At 52.2% G+C, this 22,125-nt stretch overlaps 1 protein-coding gene across 1 annotated transcript in view; it reads right to left on the reverse strand.

The window, feature by feature from the left end:
• The window catches only part of MYLK (myosin light chain kinase), a 166,415-nt gene that overhangs the window by 21,748 nt on the left and 122,542 nt on the right, over positions 1-22,125 (reverse strand). Inside the window, exons 20-26 of the mRNA XM_070406351.1 lie at positions 21,398-21,551; positions 15,645-15,947; positions 12,170-12,202; positions 11,980-12,073; positions 10,527-10,730; positions 4,722-4,939; positions 2,167-2,290 (exon numbers count right to left, since the gene is read on the reverse strand). Of these exons, the coding sequence (XP_070262452.1) occupies positions 2,167-2,290; positions 4,722-4,939; positions 10,527-10,730; positions 11,980-12,073; positions 12,170-12,202; positions 15,645-15,947; positions 21,398-21,551 (1,130 nt within the window). The remainder of the gene's footprint in view (positions 1-2,166; positions 2,291-4,721; positions 4,940-10,526; positions 10,731-11,979; positions 12,074-12,169; positions 12,203-15,644; positions 15,948-21,397; positions 21,552-22,125) is intronic.

The raw sequence follows: 22,125 nt of genomic DNA on the forward strand, positions 1-22,125 counted from the left end.
ATGCATAAATATATTCACTAACACACATGTATCCGAACCCTTGCAACACCCCAACTGGAATCTACTCAAAAGCCCATCAACACGGAATAGACACAAGTGGGATGATGCTCCACAGTGGACACTGCACAGCACCGAGAATGAGCGGCTACAGCTACACACAGTAATGTGAATGGGCCTCACAGTCAGTGTTGAGCAAAAGACGCCGGACGTGTCTTTCTGTGTGATTCCATTTATATCAAGTTCAAGAATAGGCAGAACTAACGCATGATCTTAGACATGAGGATGAGAGCTACACCCGGGGGATAGGAACTGGGAGGGCACCAGGAGGGCCCCGCGGCCCTGGGAGTGTTTGGTTCATGATCTGGGTGTGGGTTACGCAGACGTGTCACTGTGAACATGTACTGAGCAGTTTAGTCACTGCGCTGTCCCTGACCAGCAGGGAGACCAAAGGCCCTAGTTGGCCCAGATCTGTCCTCGCTTTAGCACTAAAAGTCCTGTACCCTGGGAAACGTGTCAGTCTTGGGTCAACTAGGAGTGTGGGGAGTGGACAGCCACGTGGGAGTCTTTGGCCCTGGTCATCTCAATGCCAAATGGAGGTCGGAGCCCTGCCATGACCCTCTCCCTGGTTTGTCCTGAGGATTAAACGAGGACCCTGTGAAATCCGTGGCTGCAGATGATCTCGGCTCGTGTGGGAAAGCCGGGGAGACAGCCAGGCACATCTCTCATGGCTGTAGAGGGACTCAGGGACCAAGCCAGGCCCAGGATAGTGTGAGCATCGTCCAGCGGGGCAGCCCCAGAAGGGGTAGGCTAGGCCCACTGCCTTGCTTCCTTATTTACCGAGGAGCCAGGCCTCCAGAATCAGGTGCAGCTTTCTCTAGTCATCAGCCCCCTTTTTCTTGGAGAGGTCTGCAATAGGGAGAGGCAGGGAAACGCACTCCCGGCCAGGGCATTCTCTGCTGCTCTGGGGGAAGCCATGGTGGTGGGGGTGACAGCGAAGAGGGGGGGAAGATGACTCTGGGGTACAGAATCTGTGATATGGGAGGCTGTGATGCTGAGGGAGGCTGTCCTCACAGCCACAGTGACAGTAAAACTCCTGAGCCTGTGGAAAAGCCACTCTGCACAAAAAAATCACTCCTCATTTAGAAAAGCTTGTGTAACAGGGGTTCCTGAGCCTGGCTGTGCAGCAGGGTCGCCCACAGCCATTGCTCACACTAGGGACCCCAGGGGTCCAAGGAAGCATTCTGAGAGGTCCTCCTCATATTTACCATGAAAACGCTTAATTTTTCCTTTTGCTTGAAGAACAAAATCTACTTTTTCACAAAATGAATGCACGCACATCTACACCTTCTGGGTAACCATCCCATAGCTGTGTGCTGCCACACAAGTTCGCGGGCTGCCTCTGAGGCCGACGGCTGTCTGCAGCCCAGGCTTCAGAGGTGAAACCAGCAAGATCCCACCAAGAGGGAGTGTGTGGTTTATGATGTGGGTATAGGTTACACGGATGTGTTCACTGTGAACACTCCCACGTGGCTGTCCACTCCCCACAGTCCTAGTGCCCTTCCCTGTTACTATCCCTCCAGGTGTAGCTATAACCGCACCTAAAGCCTGGTCCTCAGAGCTTGATCCCTGGACCAGCACTACTGGCAACCTGGACCCTCCTGGAAATGTGGATTCCCAGGTACCCTAGGCCTTCTGAACCACCCGGCAACCTAAACTGTCTCAGGTGATTCACACATGGTACTGTTTGTGAAGCGCTGGTCCAGACCACTGCAGCGAGGATGGGGTGCTGTCCTCTGCAGACAATGATGACGCCCACCTGGGCTCCCTCCCTCCTCTCCACACCCACCTACACAAGTGAAGGTAAATTACATGGTACCAGTCACATTCCCACCCTCCTAACCAGAGGCCCCAGGCTGGCCAGCATCAGGGGCCCGGAAGGCCAGTCCTGGTGTGTGGAGCTAGGTGCTCCCATGGGAGTATGAAGTGGGCGGCTGACCTCTGGGAGCGTAAAAAGGGCAGGCCAGGGGGTAAGATGGGAGCCTGCCACCCTCCTGACTCTGGGGCAGGCTCGCCACCCATGAGCCACCCTGGCCCCTGAACATCAGGGCAGCCTTCGGACCCTCCTGTGGCACTCCCTGCCCTTGCCTCCCTATACCCAAGACTCACAGGATGTAGCAGATGACCCCGATGCTCCACATGTCTGTTGCGTAGCCAATGGGCTCATAGTTGATCACTTCAGGTGCCACAAACTCCGGGGTGCCAAAGAGGACCTTCAGAGACCCTGCATTCTCTGTAACCAGATAGAGAGGGATCATTGGCCAGAACACTGTGGAGCCAACCCATCATTCTCGGATGCCCTCATCTGTGTGCCCGGGAGAGACACAGAGAGGATCGGCCTCAGCTGCTGTCTCCCCGGAAGAGGCACAGAGACCCCGGCCTCCCGTTAAACAAGTGCATCAATGCACCATGAGAACAAGGAGCCGCACCCTCGCCTCAGTGCCTTCAGCGGGTGGGGCAGGGAGGAGAGGCTGCTAAACCCCTGCCGCCAGGGCTCTGCCCTGTGCCTGCCTCTCCCAGGAGTGCCCTGAGGCGGGGCTGGGACCTGTGCTTGGTAATAGTGAGCCCTGCTGCCTGCTTGACAAACTTTCCTATGTAACATTCTCGACAACCCCAGGCTCTGAGGACAGGCTCCAGGGAAGTGGAGTGATTTACGCCCCCAGTTAACAGTGGTGCCAGGGGTCCTGACTCCCAAGCCAGGCTCCTCCTACTCCACGGCCTCTCCACGTGCAACCTCATCTCTCTCCTCCCAGGAGCTGCTGGGAGGATCGTCAGGAAAACCTTAGCCGCAGGTGCCTCTGAGCCATAAAGGACAAGAGCTGTCTGGAGTATGCACACCAGGTGCCAGCTCCTGGAGGGGTGGCACGCCTTTGGCCCGTGGCTGCCCCTGGTCCTGTTAACAACAGAGCCCCAGTGAGTGCTCTAAGACAAGGCACCCAATGGCTCTCGGACGTGGGAGCTCTGCTCCAGCTCAAGCCTGAACCCTGCCTGCTACATCTTAACTTCCCAGTTCTCTGCCCCGTGGTAGACACCCTGTCCCCACATATCCCCTCTCTAAGGCAGCCTGCCCATTGTGTTCTCTGGGCTCTGACATGCTAGCTCCCTAGGCCAGCTGTGCCCTATCTGTTTAAACTGTTAGGGTTTCCTGCCCACCAGCGGTGGCCCCCACACCATGCCCTCAGCAGGAGAGAGCAGAGCAGGTGCATTCGCCCAACCTCGGGGCACCGATCACCAGGGAGCCACAGCCTGGCGGGACCACCTCCCTCACTTTCCTCTTTATCACCCACACGGTCTCAACCAAGACTGGGCATCCTGGGATCAAGTGCCATTTGCTCCTTGCAGGGCGGGGAATAAAGGCCAGCTCCTGCTGGCCCCAGGCCGGTGTTGCCAAGACTGTGGTCAGGAGATGGAGGGGGAAGTGGTTTCCTCAATTCCTGAGACCTCACAGAGCTACACAGGCAGGGTGGGTGGAGGTGGCGTGTGAGGCAGACAGTCACCCACCAAAATGACCTCGGGGCTGGGTGCAGGTGCCGCCCACCTCCTGCACCTCCCCACACGGCCGGAATAGCACAGGTGCTCAGGAAGCTCAAACTGTGTCTGGGGTCCCTATTCCGGCCCCAGGACCCCTCCTGGCTCCTGGTGGGACCTGCTGGGAAAAGCTACTGTGAACCTCGTTTTCTTAGTCTATCATTTGGGCTCATAACATCTGCCCTGCATACCTTACAGGGTTGCTGTGAGAATCAAATGAGAGGAAGCAGCAGGAGACTGAAAACTGGACAGTAGGAGGCAAGTGTAGGAAGCACCATCACAAGGTGCTTTCACTCTGAAGGCACCAGAGTGAAAAATATAAAAGGGACAACAACAACAACAAAAATCCTATATAATAAAGAGGTAATATGCAAATTGACCATCACTCCAACGCACAAGATGGCCGCCCCCATGTGGACACAAGATGGCTGGCAAGGGAGGGAAGTTAGGGGTGACCGGGTCAGCAGGGGAGAGCAGTTGGGGGCGACCAGGCCAGCAGAGGAGGGCAGTTAGGGGCGACCAGGCCTGCAGGGGAGGGAAGTTAGGGGCAATCGGGCTGGCAGGGGAGCAGTTAGGTGTCAATCAGGCTGGCAGGGGAGCAGTTAGGTGTCAATCAGGCTGGCAGGGGAGTGGTTAGGGGGTGATCAGGCTGGCAGGTAGAAGCGGTTAGGGGCAATCAGGCAGGCAGGCAAGCGGTTGGGAGCCAGCAGTCCTGGATTGTGAGAGGGATCCCAGATTGGAGAGGGTGCAGGCTGGGTTGAGGGACACACACACCGCTCCCCCCCCCACCCCGCACAAATTTTGTGCACCGGGCCTCTAGTAATAATAATAAATTGCGAACACCTACAAAAGTGCTTACTTACTATATGCAAGACACTGCTCTCTTCACTGTACCTGCATTCACTCATTTGATCCCCATAACAACTCTGTGAAGTGGGTACTGCTATCATCCCATTTTACAGATGAGGAATTTGGGACTTAGCCTCACAACTAGTAAGTGGTAAAGGTGGGTTCTAAACCTGGGCCATCTCCATAGTCTCTGAGTTTAATTCCAATGCTGTGCATTCCCTCTAATACCCAGTGTGTGAGCCACAGCCACTGCCACTACATGTTGAGGACAATAGGAGAGGCCTTACCCAGCCTTCTGGCCAGACCGAAGTCGATGAGCTTGATCTTGGTGCCTGTCTTGTTGACACACATGATGTTCTCGGGCTTGAGGTCCAGGTGGACGATGCCCTGCTTGTGGATGTACTCCACCCCCTCCGAGATCTGCCTCATGTACTGGATGCACTCTCGCTCCGTCAGCTCAAAGTCCTCGTCGATGATGCGCTCGAACAACTCACCCCCTGACACGCTGCAGGGACAGAAGGGAGCAGTTAGACCACAGGATCATGGAGCCCGGGCTGGCAGGGATTCTGGCCAAGGGCAGGTCAGGGGTTGGGAAGACGGGCAGGAAAGTCCAGGGTATGGGGGTGCCGGGCACTTTTTTTAGTGTCCTGAGTCCCAGGCCACTGCCCTGTTACACTGGTCATCTCCACTGTGTGAGGAGGGCCCAGGCCTCCTGGTCTCCTCTTGGGGGACTCTGCCTGTGCCCACTAAGCTGTTGGGGGATTCAGGGAAGCACCTAGGCAGGGTGGTTTCAGGGGTGTCATGAACTGAGAGATCCAGACATGATCTCCTTAGCAAAAGGTTAACTGCTGGGGGCAGCTTCCATTCCCCAAATGACTATCGATGTACAGGGGATCATTCTTGTATTCTAGCCATGTCTTTTAGTCACAGAGAATTGAAACTTGAAATAATACTCATAGGAACAAGAAAGTATCTTCAACAACAAGCCTTAGCAAATTCGTTGGCTGTAACCTACCACACTTACAGTTATGATCGATCTGCTTCCTCTGGCTAGGCCTGTAGTATCAGCTTACTCCTTCCAGCATAACTGACTTGTCCTGCATGCTTGGGGCCCAGGCTAGAATGTAGTACATATTTCCTGCTTGGATAGACTTTGGGGCCTGGCCATGGTGTTTCTGGGGCCCAAGGGGACATCTTCTGCTAAGCACTGCCCCAGGGTCCAGCCTACTGGCCTTCAGTGCAAATGCATGGCCTCACTTCCGGAGTCGAGTGGTCCTCTCTCTTCCCGCCCCACCCCTCTGACCCACCTTCCTTGCTCACTGCTCAGAAAGTTTAAAGCAGCCGTTGACAACCTTTCGGACCTCATGGACCACCAGTAGTCCGTGGCCCACTGGTTGGCAACCGCTGGTTGAAGGCATCTCCTTGGTAACTCATGTAGGCATCAGTCCTCCAGCTGAACAAGACTGGGTGGCTCCATTCTAGGCTAGTCCTCTTCCGAGGGACTTCTCTCTTCTAAGGGGAGTCATCGTGAAGGGAAAGAGCTGCGTATGAATCCTGTCTCTGCCTCACAAGCTGTGTGAGTTCATCTTTCTGAGCCCCAGTTCCCTTGCTCATAGAATTGCTAGGAACGAAGGAACCCTTGTAAGCATCATGCCTGACACACAGGAGGTGCTCCGCACATATTATTGCCAAGTGGATCACCTCTCTGACACCTGAGGGAGAAATAGGCAGAGGTGCACTGTGGGGCCCAGCACAGCACAGCCTCCGTGAGGCCGGCCTCTGTCACCAGATGACAACCACATTCACTTCTGGACCCTCTGAGCTGGGAAAGATCATCTGTGCGCATGGCCGCTGGGGGCGCTGCAACAGACCCTTTTAGAACCAACCAAGAAGGTCCAGGAAGACCAGCAGGTGGCGCCGCTTTCCTCAAGCTCTTCATGTCTACTGCTCTCCACCCAGGCTCTCATTACAAATTAAAGGAATCTGTGCTTAGGTCACAGGTGATTCTGAACATCTGTGCTTCAAAGATGCAGATAAAAACAGCCTCACCTCACAGGATTGTTGTGAAGACCAAGATCATGCACCTAACGTGCTTAGAGAGTGCCTGGCACATGGTAACTGCTCAATAATGTTATCGTTTTTTATTTTTTTAAAAGAACCAGTTGAGGCTTTTGTTGAAAATACAGATTCCCAAGCTCCACTCCTGGAGATTCTGATTTTAGAAATTTGGGAGGGATCTGAGGATCTGTATTTTTAATAAGTACCCCAGCTCATTCTTATGATCCAACAAGTTTGGAAAGTACTGGCTTACTCCATTACCAGCTTTGAGAGGCAGTAGAAATTCACGTTCTCTGGATAAAGCACACTCCATTGTCCATATGAAATGAGCCTTCCCTCCCTGGGTTTCCAAAGCCTTGTCTCTGCACTTTTGTTCAAGTCTGCCTTTCCTTACAGTTGTTTGTGAGCATGTCTGGAAAAGGTCTGGCTCATATCTAGACCCTTGTTTATACCTGACAATGTCTGGCACAGACAAGATGCCCCAAAATGTTTGCTTCTAAATTTAAAGTATTGAGAAAAAGCAAGCAGCCATCATCTGCAGTGCCCTTGGGAATGCCTGAGGCAATGAGTAGTAGAAATCGGAGCCACAGAGATAATTACTACTGCATTTCTAGAGGTAACCTAGTCAATACATGTACAGATAGGTTTAAACCTATTCAAATATATTTAACATATTTTGAAAACTACTCCTATGTTCCACTTTTTTAAAGAATGAAAGTAGTTACAAAAATAGGATTATTGGTTCTATAGGTTTCAGCCCTGGCCGGTGTGGCTCCTTCGGTTGAGAGTCATCCTGTGCACCAAAGGGTCACCGGTTCAATTCCTGATCAGGGCTCATACCCAGGTTGCGGGTTTGTTCTCCATTGGGGTGCATATGGGAGACAGCTAATCAATCTTCTCTCTTTCTCCCTCCCTCTCTCTTTAAAATCAATAAAAACATTTTTAAAAAGAAGCAGTTAAAAAATGGTTCTATTCAAAACACTCGGGATGATCGGTGCAAAGTATTGGCTGGAAAGGGCCACCACCACAGAGATGGGATAACGCCAAGGCCAAGATTGGGCCCGAAGAAATGTGTGCTTAATAAGTTAACAGTGAGTGAGTGAATGAATGAATGAATGCATGAATACCTATTACCAAGGCCACCTAATCCCAAGGGATCAAATCTATCCCCCAAACTGTAGACCCCCCAGTCCTCACGGGCAGCCAGGAGGAATGGCACTCACTACCGGAGACTCGGGACCAGACCCCCTGACTCCATGTCTCATGGAGGCCAGCTGGATGGATGTTCTTTGATCAATCTTGCCAACAGTAGCACAAAAGTGAGATGGACCCTAGATGACTCAGCCTAAACGGCACATCCTCTCCTGTGCTCAGGGTCTCACCACCACATGGAACGTCCCACGTGCTCCCAAAAGGACAAGCCCAGATACCAGGCCAGGAGCTGGGAGGAAGCCCAGTCTCAGAGACCACTGCTGTAGTGATAGGCTTGTCCTGCAACCGCAGGTCGGAAAGGCTGAAGGCATGTTCCTCCTGGTTTCTCCCTGTATCTGAGGCCTGCAATGCATTCGTGTTTTTCTATCACACCAGGCAAATGGCACTGCTGAGCACCAACCTTTGTGCACGCAGAGGCTGAGCCTGTCTGAAGCGCAGATCGAGGACGGATCTGCTCCCTCTCCTTGGGTTGAGTTCCTATGGGGGTGAGCTCCTGACCCCGAGTGCAGGCGAATCCTCTGGCATCTGTGCCTGGAAGATTTGCTCCTGTCCTTGGGGGAGGCTGGGGTGGAGGGATGAAACCCAGACCTGCGGAAGCCTTCTTACATTTTCTCCCAACATTTTCCATCCAGCTTGCCAACTCCCAATTCCAAGCTAAGTATGGTATTCTGCCCACTGGTGCTGCTGCCCGGCCTTACCCAGGCTGGGCTGCCTCCTCCCCCTCCCTGCACGCCCTCATGAACTTGCTCAAGATTTAACTTCTAAAGATAAGGCATTTATTCACATGTCCCCACATGCCCACACTGCCTGGACCAAGAACCTGCTCTAGAACGAATGTGAAACGCTGCAGCCACAGGGCTGTGGTGGGGGTGAGGCCACAGACATGGCTAAATCCTTCCTGGAAGTGGAGAGGCAATTTGGAGTTTGGGGCTGAAAACGGAGTGTAAGATATGATAGAGATTTTCTTTGAATCTTTTCCAATTCCACAGAATTTTAAGAACAAATGGGAGTCTAACCCAAATACCTCTCCTGCTAGAAGGATTTAATAATGACAAAATCACCGCTACACAGTAATAGGACCTGGATAGTAGGATTTGTTCCATGGTACCCGGTTGGGTGTTAAAATGCTCACAACGTAATTTTGAGTGGGAAAAAGACCAGGATAGAGAAAAAGCCAAAGCACTGAACTACCGAGAGCAACTCTCCATTGCAGAGCACTGTGCCTGCCACACGTTAGTCCCTTTGATCCCACACTATTCACGAGGCGGTTTATAGCCTCCTTTCTCAGATAATAAAACTAAGGGTTGGCAGAGTCGAATAATTTACTCAAGGTCGCACACCAAGTAAGAGGCTGAGTTGGGACTGCGGTGAGGTTTATGGGACTCAAGTCTATGCTGTTAACCACTTTCCTAAGGAACAGAAACCGAAAGGGACTCATCATTTCACGAAGGAGGGATTCACGCCTTGAGCTCGGAGCTGCCTCGCTGGCCTCCCTGGCTCGCCTTGCCTGGGAAGGAGCAATTCCAGGATGCTGCTGTCAACTGCACAATATCTCTCAAGATTCAACATACACATCGATCCAGCACCCCACACTGCTGGGAGTTTATCTTCCAGATGCACACAGGCATGAGTGAAAGATGTATGGGACCAGGTTACAGAAACTGCTTGCTTGTAAAAGCAAACACCTGGAAACCACCCACTCCTGCCGAAAGAGGACAATAAACCGTGGTACATGCATGTGATGACGTTGCACGGAGCGGGGGAACAAGGGAGCTCACTGCTGCTGATAGGGGACTGTCTCCAAGGTAAGATGTAGAATGAAAAGAAGCAAAGTATGGAATCGTAACTACGAGTTGCCCTTGTGTTAAAAGGTGGGCAATATGGATGTATGTATTATATGTGCTTGTATTTTCATAAAGAAACTGGATACAGACAAAACCAATGAAATTGTTTCCTGGTTGTTGTTGGTGGGGTAGGAATAGGGTAGATGGGGGCAGGGGATGGGAATGGGATTTTTCATTGCATTTGTTCTTATATTTTTTGATGAGATAGAATCATATATTAAAAATAGTCAAATCAGGAAAAGGAAAAGAAATTCTTAAAAATATAGACACTATGGAGATGTCTGACTTACTGACACCAGTATGTACATGTATGTGTTTACACACACGTGTATGTGTGCAGGTGTGTTTGGACGCATGTGTGCATGTGTTTACACACATGTGAGTTTGTGTACGCACAGGTGTGTTTGCACACGTGTGTGTACTCGTGTATGTGTATGTGTGCTTGCAGTTCAGAGGTGGGAGAGGTGGAGAAAGTGGGACTAGAGGAAAGCCTGGAAAGGAAAACCTTGGCTAGTCACTGGATCCATCTTCCTGCTGTGTACAACCCAGCACAGAAAGCTGACTGAGAAGTGAAGAAAGTACAAATGAGCACACGGAGCACAGCAAGAGGAGGGAGCAAGGTTATACTCTACACTCTGAGCCCCCACCCTGGTCCCCCCCCTTTCACAGGCTGGTCAGGAAGCTGCTCCATCCCTCCCCTCCTCCTCTGAAGCCACCTCCAGATCAGAAGGCCCCTGAATGGAACCAAGGAGCCCTTTCACAGGGAGGTGAGGGGGAAAGGGGACGGGGGTCCTCCAAGATCTGCCCATTTGTTATGGAAATGAGCAGGGGCTCAGGGGGCTGGTGGTCAGTGGTCAGGCCCAGTGCTGTGCGCAGAGCTGTGCTGAGTGGTCAGTCCCTGGCTGGATGGGCTGTGAATGTCTTGCATTCACGCCTCTGCCTGCAGTGAAGGGGCGGGTGGGGCAGCGGGCTACTCACATCTCCAGGACCATGACGATGTTGGCCTTTTCTTCGAAGGCGTCCACACACTGGACCAGCTTGGGGTGGTGGAGGCAGTTCATGATGCTGATCTCCTCCCGGATGTTCTCTTTCTCTTTTGCCGAATATGCTTTGAAGAATTTCCCTGCCCAGATTTTTCCAGTTTTCTTTTCTACGAGTCGAAAGACCTGTCCGAATTTCCCACTGCAAGTGAAAGGAGGAGGGAAAAGGCACATTTAGCCAAGCTTTCCGCCCACTGGGGGATGGCCAACAAATCTGGCCCGCCTGTTTTCATAAAGTTTTATTGGAGCACAGTCATGCCATTTGCGTGCATGTTGTCTGTGGGAGACCCCACGTGGCTTCCCCCCTGTCCCACCAGCCCGTGAATGTGCAGAGAAGTAGTTGCAACACAGACTGCATGGCCCACAAAACCTGGAACATCCATTACTTGGCCCTTTACAGAAAGAGTTTGCCAGCCCTGCTCTGGGTCAGGGAAGTGCATTTCTAATACTGCAAACTACTCTCCCCATCACTTGCCTGCTGCAGCCTCTGCTGGCCCAACATCCCACCCAAAATGCCAGCCCTGCTGCTCCTTCAGCAGGTCACCGCCTTGGTGGGGCCTTCAGCATGGCTGGTGGAGTTCTCTCCCCTTCCCACCAGAGGGACCCGTGAGGTCAGGTTGAGGAAGTCTCCCCAAACACAGAGAATGTCTGAGTGGCTACCTCCCTTCCCCCTTCCTCAGCACTGTCCCGGAGACAGCCCGGAGGCCCTGCTGCCCACTGTGGGACAGGGCGTGGTCCTCTGACAGCTCCCACTAGTGGTGCCGGCTCCCTGTACCAACTGCTATGAGGCTGGGAATACAAGCAGAGACCCCCCCTTTGCTTCCACCTCCCGCGCTCAGGAATAGAGTGCTAGCGGGAGGCAGCCCGGGGCGCTGCTGCTGGAGGGGGCGCTTGGTTGTGACCAGGGCCCAGGATGGGGTCCAACCCCAGGGAGGATTCAGAGTAAAGAGTGCGGACCAAGTACAGAGAGTGTGCCAAAGTGGGCAGCCGTGCATCGCAAGGGTGTGCGTCCCTGAAGCCCTGAGCTAGCAGTGCCGCACAGGGAGCACAGGTCAGGCCAGCCTGCCTTCTGTGGGTCGGATGGGAGGGTCCCGAAGACAGTCTGACTCAGACATGGTCCCCTCAGCTCAGGGCTGTGTGGAGAATGAGGCACAGCAAAGGAAGGCTCGCCCAAGCCCTCCACAGAGGGGCCAGCGCAGAAATACACGTGGCTAGAGCCCTGGGTGGCCATGCTTTCGTGGAGTGCTGTCCCTCCCTCCTGATGCTGCAGGCATGTCAGTCTGGGGAGCTGGCAAACCCAGGAAAGAACGGGAAGACAAGGCATGGAATTCACTGGGGGGTCTGTGTCACCCTCACGCTGGGGCCCAAAGGGTGCTTCCCACTCCACTTACGATCCTAGTCTCTCTTCGATGTCGTAGAAGTCAGACACTTTTTGCTCGGTATTGACCGTCACTGTCCGGTAATCGACTTCAGCCTCCTTCTCATCTGCAGGGTGGGGGTTGGGGTGGGTGTGAGCCATCAGATCCCTGCTCACCCCTTTCCACCCCTAGAGCCCACCCAAGGCGGGTGGCCAGCACTCACCATCATCGGACACCTCCACTTCATCCTTCGGCTCTGGGGGAGGCAAGGAGGGGACACAGGGATTAGTACTGAAGAACCATTGAGAGCAAAACCTGCTGGGGGCTGTCAGGCACAACACCACCATGCCCAAAGCCTGGGCATCTCCGTGTGGTCAGTCAGCTCACGCTGCAACAGGGCCATGTGCATGCGGGCAGACACTAGCCTCCTCACCCTACCAGCCCCATCCCAGCTCCTGCCTTCATCCCATCCTCTCTACCCTCGTGGTCCTTTAGGCACACCCTCTTCACATCTCTTCCAATCCCTCTGACTTTCAGAACCTACACACAATTGTGACGGCCCTTTCTGCTCTGGCTCGAAAGTCAGCAACTTATGATTGCCAGCATGTCCAATCCATTTATCCATTTACTGAACATTTTTCATGGAATTCCAGCCATGTTCCAATATTTGGCCATGTATTGTGGGTATACAAAACAAAATACACAGAGGCATAATACCTTCTTCTTCTTGTAGCTTATATCTTAGTTGGGGAGGCAAAAACACATTTCCTTAAAATACCCATGACACATCTATATATATATAAAAACCTAGCTATGATGTGCACTGACCACCAGGGGGGAGATGCTCAATGCACAGGCATTGAAACATGGAACAGACTGATGAATCTCAGAGGAAACGGGGGTGGGGGAGGGCAGGAAGAGATTAATCAAAGATCTTATATGCATAGTAGAGGCCTGGTGTACAGATCGTGCACCAGTGGGGTCCCTTGGCCTGGCCTGCAGGGATTGGGCCGAAACCGGCAGTCTGACATCCCCCGAGGGGTCCTGGATTGCGAGAGGGCACAGGCCAGGTCGAGGGACCCCACCAGTGCATGAATCCGTGTACCGGGCCTCTAGTATTATATAATCAAGCACACACTATCACAGTGCACATGGAAGAAGGCAACACAAAACGGGGCAATTATAAAGTCCAACAATTATTCTAAGAGAAGTTGCCCTTGAGTTGTGACCTAAAGCAGCGATCGCCAACCTTTCGGACCTCATGGACCACCAGTGGTCCTCAGACCACCGGTTGGCAACTACTGATCTAAAGGAAATGATAGAACACCCAAGAGGGGTGATGTCACACAATGGAACCCACAGGTGCCTGTGAGGTGTGGCGAGGGGGACATAAGCAGCTCCTGCTGCCACAGCATGAACGTGCAGGAGTGAATGGGGACGTGAGGAGACAGCAGGGGTGTAACAGATCACGTCCCCTTCAAAGCTCCAGGCTTTCCCTGGCCTTGGCCTGGGCGGGTGCCACTGCAATGTTATCCTTTTTCCTGCCTCTTTTTCAAGAGGTAAAGAATCCTCTTCTTAAAGAAATATGCTAAACACATGCAGACAGCAATTTGGTTGCCTGTCCTGGCACCCCCACTCTAATTTGCCTGTTCCCCACCCTCCTGGACTTCCTGCTATCCAACCTCCAAGTCACTAGGAGGCAGCCAAAGAAGCCCAGGCTCTGGGTCAGTCAGCTTTGAGTTCCAGCTTCAACTCGTTAATACAAGTTCTATAACCCTGGGCAACTAGCTTCTCCCCTGTAAACCTCATTTCCCATCTATAAATAGGAGAGATGACAGATCTACTCCAATGAGTTAGATGCATGAAACGGTTCATGGAAAATGCTGAACATACTGTTAGCATATAGCAGTGCCTAATAGATGTCAGCGACGGTGAATCATAACAATAAACTAAATGACTCTTGAATTCAGATACCCAAGCCAGGAACTGGGAGTCATTTAAACTTTTCTGATTTTTTCCCTCAACTCCCTACCCAAAAAGTCATCAAGATTGGCCAATTCCATTGCGTGAGGGTTTAGTTCATACCCTTACCACCCCTCTCCTGGGCTACACCAACTAGTGTCTCACTGACTCCACTCTCATCCCCTCCTCCACTCCAATGCTTCTCATGATACAGATTCATGGGGGTGGCGGAGCGGGTGGATGGTGAAGTTCAGAAGAGACTAGGGAGGGGTGTGTGTGAGTGTGGATGTCTGCAGTTCCAACAAACTCCCAGGATCTCAAGATTGCTAGTCCAGACCACACTTTGAGTAGCAAAGCTCTACTCTTCCTCTAATTCTCTTCTTAAAAAATTGACTTGTGATGGTGATCACTTTGCAGTCTATACAGATGCCAAATTATAACATTGTACATAGTAAAAGAATCTCCCACGAAAGGCAACATTCCAAAAGTCTTAGGAACACATGGGTCTGTCTAGCTGGAGCCTGTATGCTACTTGAAATAAACAGTAGGTTGCATTAAAAAAACACCCCCAAAAACCCCCAGATCTATCATATCAACCCCCTGCCCAAAGATCTTTGATAGACTTCACAATTCTACCTGAACTGCCCATTCAGGGTTGCTTCCTCCTGTTCTGACTCACACAGCACATGCCCTGGCCACTCACAAGCTTCTCAAAAGGCCACACATTTCCATCACTTGGTACCTTCGCTCATGCTGTTTCCGCTGTGAGAGATGCCTCTCCTTAGCTTCCCTGTTGCTTAGAAGCCTATTCGTTTTAAGTGCCACCTCCTCTAGGAAGCCTTCCTCAACATCCATGGCAAATTACTCATGCCTTCTGCTGTGTCTCCTTTGCAATTTGTTCATACTGCTAGATAGATGTAGACCATCTCGCCATCATTAGCTGTGTACACAGTTGTCCCCTTAGATTTTTTAAAAATGTATTTTTATTGATTTCAGAGAGGAAGGGAGGAGAAGATAGAGAAACATCAGTGATGAGAGAGAAACATTGACTGGTTGCCTCCTGCACACCCCCTACCAGGGATCGAGCCTGCAACCCGAGAATCAGACTGTGACCTCCTGGTTCATAGGTCCACTCTCAACCACTGAGCCACACCGGCTGGGTTCCCCTTAGAGTTTAAGCAACTTGTCTTATCTGTCTTGGTGTTCCGAGGACCTGACACCGAGTAGACACTCAAATCTGAGTGCAACAGGAGGAGGAAGGGAGATATTGAAACTTTAGGTCTACCTGAGCTCCTGCCTTCCAGGACCGTGCTGATTGACACACCATTGCCCCTGATGGCAGTGTGTCAATGGTGCTTAAAAAGTGGTATGTAGAGAGAAACCAAGATGGCGGCATGGATGAGAACGGGGCAGGGGGCGGGGGGGGGGGGGGGGGGTGAGGGCGGAAGGTGGGGTGGGAACCGGGTGGAGGGGAGCTATGGGGGGGGGGGGGGAGAGGAACAACTGTAATAATCTGAACAATAAAGATTTAATTTTTTTTTAAAAAAAGTGGTATGTACTTCTTTTAAAGTATGGATCAGCATCACAACCTTGGAAATCAAGATCCCCCAAAATGCTGCCTGTCACCATGGATGTCTTCCCCACTCCTCTGCACCCCTCTCAGTCCAGGTTTCTACCTGCACAAGGTAATTCACGCACATTTATTTCAGGCCAGAGACGAAGTGAAGGCAGCTTACCCTCAGGTTTCTCTCCCACCGCTGTGAGTTCAGACTCCTGGCTCGGCTCGCTGGTTCCGTACACATTGATGGCGCGCACACGGAACTTATAGTCTCGGTCAGGCAGCAGGTCCTGGACGTTAAACGAGGTGCTGCGGCACGTGGCTAGTTCCTTCCACGTCTTGTCCACCGAGTCCCAGATCTCGACACTGTAGGACTGCACAGCACTGCCCCCATCATACGAGGAGCCGTACCAGGACAGGGTCAGCGAGGAGCTCCGGATATCGGAGGCGCAAGGCGTGCCGGCTGGGGGGTCTGGCTTGTCTGGGGATGGAGAAGCACAATATCACCCAACTCTTCAGAATTTCAGGGAAAGAAAGATTTTGAATCAGGTTTTTTGGGGAGGAGCTTAGAGAACTCAAGCTGACATCCCCGGTCTGGGCTCTGGTTCCCTCATCCACAGTCACACCTATGCACACACTATGAGAAAGCCCTACAGATACCTATGTGCTCGAGAAAAGTCTTTTCTTTTGGCTAGCTGTCCAGTCTGCAAGCCCTGATTTCCTGTACTTTGTCCCGGTCATAAGCATATTTCTCAGCGTAAACAGATCTAGGAAGCTGCCCAGAAGGCGTGGACTGCTTCCCATAAAAAATGTTTTGAGAGAGGGTTCAATGTGTGTGTGTGTGTGTGTGTGTGTGTGTGTATCCTTCGGCCCTAGGCCAGTGACCTACGATCTATGACATACCTAGGGGTCAGGCTACACTCTCCTTGAGACTTGAGAAACGCCTGCCTCGCTGAGAAGCAGACAGATCCAGGTTTGAACACAGCTCTGACCCCACTCACTACTACCGTGCCTCAGTTTCCTTGTCTGTACAGTGCAAAATGTGGGTAAGAATAGTACTTGGATCACAAGGTGGTTATGAAAAGTTCTTAGGAAAGTGGCCGAGTTGAGAAGCCATTACTGCTGTCATTGTTGTAGTAGTTTATTTCTGACTTTGTGACACATTTAAAGTTATCCCTGCCCTATCTCTTCTATCCACATAGAACTGGTATAAAACGAGTGAAGAATTCCAAAAGCAAACCACAGTAGCAGTAGACAGAAAATCACAACCATCCCTGACTAAGGACCGGAAAAAGAGCTGAGGACACAAGAAGTGGTCGCTTTGGCGGGCTGCCTTCCCATTCAGACCAGCAACGCTAAGAACCAGAAACGCTGCCAACTGCCAGGCGAGTCACGCAGCCGATACTACATAAGGCTCTTGAGCTTTTCTGACTTGGTCAGTTGCTCATCTGAACCAAATTTTCCTATTTTTTCGGATTCAGTTTCCGCAGGTCGTTGGGTTAGTCACAGTATTTAGCAACCCTTCATCCCTCCAAAGCAGGGAGAGGTGCAGAGCCCCCCAGCTAATAATTAAAACCATGCCTTTGTGCTATGGGAATTTATATGCTATTTATTCACATAGCGTGAACCCTGGTGAATTCCTCAACTCCCAAGACTAGTTTGTCTTTTTCATTTGGAAACATGGTGCTACTATGCATGTTCCCTTTAGAGGTTTTGCAAGCATCAAGCGAGCAAATCTAGGGACAGGCATGAAACCCAAAGAAGGTTCTTTCAAATGACCCTGTGCACATAGGGGGAAAAAACATCCTGCCTGTGTGTGTGTGTGTGTGTGTGTGTGTGTAAACATATACTAGTACATAATACATACACATATTCATTCTCTCCCCTCCCCCAAGCCCTGCGGCTTCTCCATTCCAGCCAAGGACACCCTGCCTGGAAACCGGCCACCCTGCCACCCAGGCCTGGCCCGCGGTGGTGATGCTGGGACTGTGACAGAGCCTCCTTTCTGCAGCCACTCTGGAGGCCTCCTGTGATGGATCCACTTTCACTGGGTGTTATGTTCTCTTAGGAAAACTGTTTCTTCTGAAAGACATGTTGGACTTTTTAGAAATACCTCTCGTGTTGGCTAAGATGTTTATTGCTCTACACTCTCTTAGAGGCAAGTGGACCCAGCCCTCTAGGACCCAACTAAAACAGTAAGAAAGCCCAAAGGACGAAAGACAGACCCACTGTTCCCCCCCCTCCCCGACCCTTCCCCCTCACACACATGGCCTGGAACACCTCTGATTGGCCACATTTAGAGTCACCTGGGTTTATGTAATGAATGCAGTATACCCACTGACTGATTCTCTCCCCTTCTGCTTTGGTCAAGAAGAGAAAACTTTGAGACGTGTGTACTGTGGAAGAGGTACTACTTGTGCTCCACCCTGTCCAGTCTCTTGGTGAAAGCAAGAAAACGGGCATATGACGGATGTTACCCCCTGCCGTGCGAGTGAAGACGGAAAATGTGGAGAGCGGGGCTTTAATTCCAAGTGAAGCTTCATGCTTTCAAGGAATTTGAATGAAGGGGTTTAGAAAGGACCCAAGTCTGAGGTGGTCTGAGATTGGAAGCCCCACTGCCTCAGGGCCAGGGGCTGGGTCTGATGCTCCCTGGTTTTCACAACCTGCAGAGGCAGACTCGCCAGGGGTGAACCCCTCAGAGCAGAGCGCCTGCGGCCTGCCCTCCACGCTACAGGCACAGCTGACCTGGTCTGGGAGGGCAGCAGCCTCAGAGTCTAGGGCCTGGAGCTCCAGGGCTCCTGGGGATGACTCCCTGGCTCCCCAGAAACCTGACTAACAGAGTGGGGTTTCTGCTCAGCAAATGCTCCCACTCCTGAGAAAATGGAGGCTCTCGAGGCTAACGCTTCTCACACGAGGAACCATCCTGGCGGGCTCTGCCTGCCTGTATGTCTGACAATGATCTGCGGCTGTGCTTCACCTGCCTGGCTTGCCTTCACTGGCATGTCGCAGTCACTCGCATCTTTCCTGGAATGCCAGGGGCTTGCAAAGGCTCCAGGGTCATCTACCTGGATAGCTGGCCCTTGGCCCCTGGGAGGCTAAGGCACTCTGATTACCAAGAATACCCTCTGGGCCCTGGCAGAGCCAAAAGGAGATTCTGAAAAATCTTCAGATCCCTGCTCCTGGCTATCAGGTAGAATAAGATCAAGATCACATCTTGCTGAAATCTAAGCCAGGCATTACGAAGGCAAGTCTCCTGCCCTTAAATACCATGCAAGTTCCAGGCTCAGATAGCATTTGGGGATTAGTGGGTATTTGGGGCTCCCTCCACTTTATTTTTCTCCTTTAAAGATATGCAAAGCGACCTGTTTATCTCTTGCTGGACAAGTTACAGGAAGGAAATCATCTGGGCTGGGCTGGGCTCTCTTGCCCAAGTGGCACCCCCACCCTCTGAGGTTGTGGCTAGAGGTGCCGGCCGAGGCAGAGGCCCTTGGAGCTTCACAAATCCCTGCACTGCCTTTCAACACATAAGCCTTTAAAAAAGCTAAGCATAACTCATTTAAACTAATGGAGGGGAAGGCTTATGTTTATTGTCATGTATAAAATGGGCGTCATAGACTATCTGAAAAGAAAGTGGTGCTTTAAAGAATGTACAAGAAGAGACGTTTACTGCTGACAAGCAGAAGTTGTGCTAAAGCAGCCTTATTTAGCTGGCCTGTAAACGGATGCTTCCAACATGCTTGAACACCATCCAGAGTAAGCCAAACTGCCCCTGTTTCACCTCCTTTACATTTTACATTTAGTTATTCAGCCCTGATCAGATAATACACAGATGTCCTTAGAGACGCGCAGGTAAATCTGGGCTTAATCCAGGTTTACTTTGGACTAATTCTAAATCCATGGGCTCTGAATGAATGTGGCCTTGATGTTTGCATCAATGCAAGTCCCATTTTATTGAGCAATTCTATTCTTAGCCCTACGAGGGGGAGGCAGACAGAAAGCCCATCCCCTCCATTCCATTCCCCTCCCAGGACGGTATTTAACATGCTGCTCCTGCCAGCTGGCGGGCAGCCACGCCAATGGCCCTGTCAGTACTGGCCGAGGAGAATGAGAAACTAAACCATAAAAGGCCAGAACTGCAGCTCGTGCAGTGGGGATGGGGGAGGGGAGTGTGGCACAGAGTGGAGCTGGCCCAGTGTAGGGGGCAGTGGTCACAGAAGAGCAGTTCAAAGGAGTGGACCCCAAAGTTGCCCACCCAGAAAAACTGGGAACCAATGTTTGCTAACAGGTGAGGGCGTGGAGCCAAATCAGCACTGCAGGTACAGGTCTTAATGTAAAGACAGACTGGACCACTAGCACCAACACCGTCCCCCGTCCGCCCCTCCCTGCGCCCCCCAAGTTCCTGACTCCACAGGGGACACTACTGAAGTAAGCATCCAGAGTCACCAAAGAGAAGAAGAGTGAGAAAGGGTCTCTCCCATCTTTTGTAGATGAGAATCCTATTCCCTAAGTCCCGGTACAATGATTCCCAGATTTAAAACTCCCAACTTGAGGAAACAAAAGAAAGATGAGATCAATAAACCCCAGGTCAAAGGCTTTCATGAGCATAATGTATGGAGGCCCACAAATGTGCAGGAACACGGCCTAATGTCCATCAGTCTGCTGTGTCATCTGTTCCTTCCTGTCCTGAGCACCTGCCAATAGGGTGGGGGTGGAGGGCAAGGAACTGAGCTTGACCAACAGTGGAGGACCAATTAGAAAGCTAGTGGCTGTTTCAGGAGAGAGTGGACAATGGCATGATCAACACAGCAACTGGGATAAAGAGGAAAAAGTGAACTTCACAAACAGCCTGGAGACAGACTCCGCCCAATATTGGGATGTGGGAGATAAGAAAAAGGGAGTGGGTTTAGGATTAGGAGGTCACGGTGACCTTAGAGGGGTGATCCCAGTAGACTCCTGGGGTGTGGAGGGAGGCTGCAGGGAGCTGACGTGTGCCTGGAGGTGAGGAATCAGCAGAGTAGAGAGCACCCCCTCTCAGAGGGTTTGGCCATGAAGAGAGCGGGAAGAGATGTGGGATGGCTGAAGCAAGACGACGTGTTGCAGGAGTCATGCAGGCCTGTGTGTTTGGCTAAGATGAGAGAAGGAGAGGTGGAGTGGAAGAGAAGAGAGGAGGGGGTGGAACCCCAAGAGCCTGGGGATTCAGAGTGCAGGAGAAGGAAGCGGCCTCAGGGAGAGAGGGGTTGGCCAGGCCCAGAGCCTGGAGGGTGCGGTCAGCCTGGGGGTGGACAGAGAGATGCCTGAAGGTGCGGGGCCGTGAAGCTGAGCAAGGTCAGGCCTGATGCCTCCTAGTTTTCCGAGAAGTCGGAGGCCACAGCCTGCAGGGTGACAAGCTACCTCAGAGTGGGAGAGGGCACTGAGCAGCACTGAGCAACATCGAGGCCTCAGCCAACCCTGGATCTTATCACAGTCCAGACTGTGGGCTGATGGGACCTTCCTGCAATGCCCCTAAAGTCAGGCGGAGGAGCAGTACCTGAAGAAGATGGCACTGATCCAAGGTGAAGACTTCAAGAGGACAGAGCTGGGGGCGGGGGAGGCGGAGAGGGAGAGGGAGTTGCCATGCCAGTAGGAGAGGCCTGGAGCAGCGGAGCTCAGGTCTCTGAAGAGCAGAAAGAGAGAAGCCAGGAGGGACTCACAGGGAGAGGAAGACACTGCGAGGGTGTGCGCCTGGGATCTGGAGTTCTCATGAGCATGAAGCACAGCAACCGTGTGAGCTTGGGGAGAGGGAAGTAAAGTGGAGTCCGAGGGGCTGTGGGCAGAGAGGATGGGTGCAGAAGGAGTAGGTCCCTGGGAGGTGAGACCCTGAGGTCCCTCATCCTGCCTGAGGGCTCTCTACCCTTCCCATCCCCCACTGCCAGGCCACCCACCCAGACTCACCGACCACGGTTAGGTTGACCTGGGCCTGCCTGCTGCCCAGCTTGTTCTCCACCAGCAGCGTGTAGCAGCCGCAGTGCTCCTGGCGGGCGGCCAGGATGGTGAGCTTGCTGCCGCTCTCGCTGTTCTCCACCTTTATATGCTCACTCTCCTGGATCTGTGGGCAGACAGTGGGCAAGCGCTGGAGATGAGGGCCAGGGAAGGGGGGGGACCCCCCATTCCTCACTGCACGGCTGTGGCTGTGTGGGGTGGGTCTGGACTCTGGGCTCCCCCGCAAGACCCCTCCTCTGCTGCCTCCAGAGCCAAGCCTCCCTGTGGGGTCCAGATCCAGGGCAGGCAGGGCAGGCGTGCTGAGCAGGGTCAGGGAAGGGACTCTGCAGTTGCTGCTCTAGATCGGAGTTCAGAAGTGTCCTCGTCTCCCTGCTCCACCCTGGGATGGGAGGGCGGGAGAGCACATCTGAGCAAAGTCACTTATGAAGCCCAGCCTATGGGTTCTGACCTCTTCTGTGCTGTTGAAACCATAGCCACTGGCCACATGTGGCGATTTACCTTTTAATTAAGTGGAAACAACCCAAACACCCATCAACCGGTGAATGGATAAACAAATGTACATCCAGATGATGGAAAATTATTTGGCCATAAAAAAGAACGAAGTTCTAATTTGTGCTACAACACGAATGAGCCCTGAAAACATTATGCTAAGTGGAAAAAAGCCAGACACAAAAGGAAAC

The sequence above is a fragment of the Myotis yumanensis genome, unplaced genomic scaffold, assembly GCF_028538775.1.
Source record: "Myotis yumanensis isolate MYYU_CA2020_CCGP unplaced genomic scaffold, mMyoYum1.0.hap1 SCAF_2, whole genome shotgun sequence".
Classification (NCBI taxonomy): Eukaryota; Metazoa; Chordata; class Mammalia; order Chiroptera; family Vespertilionidae; genus Myotis; species Myotis yumanensis.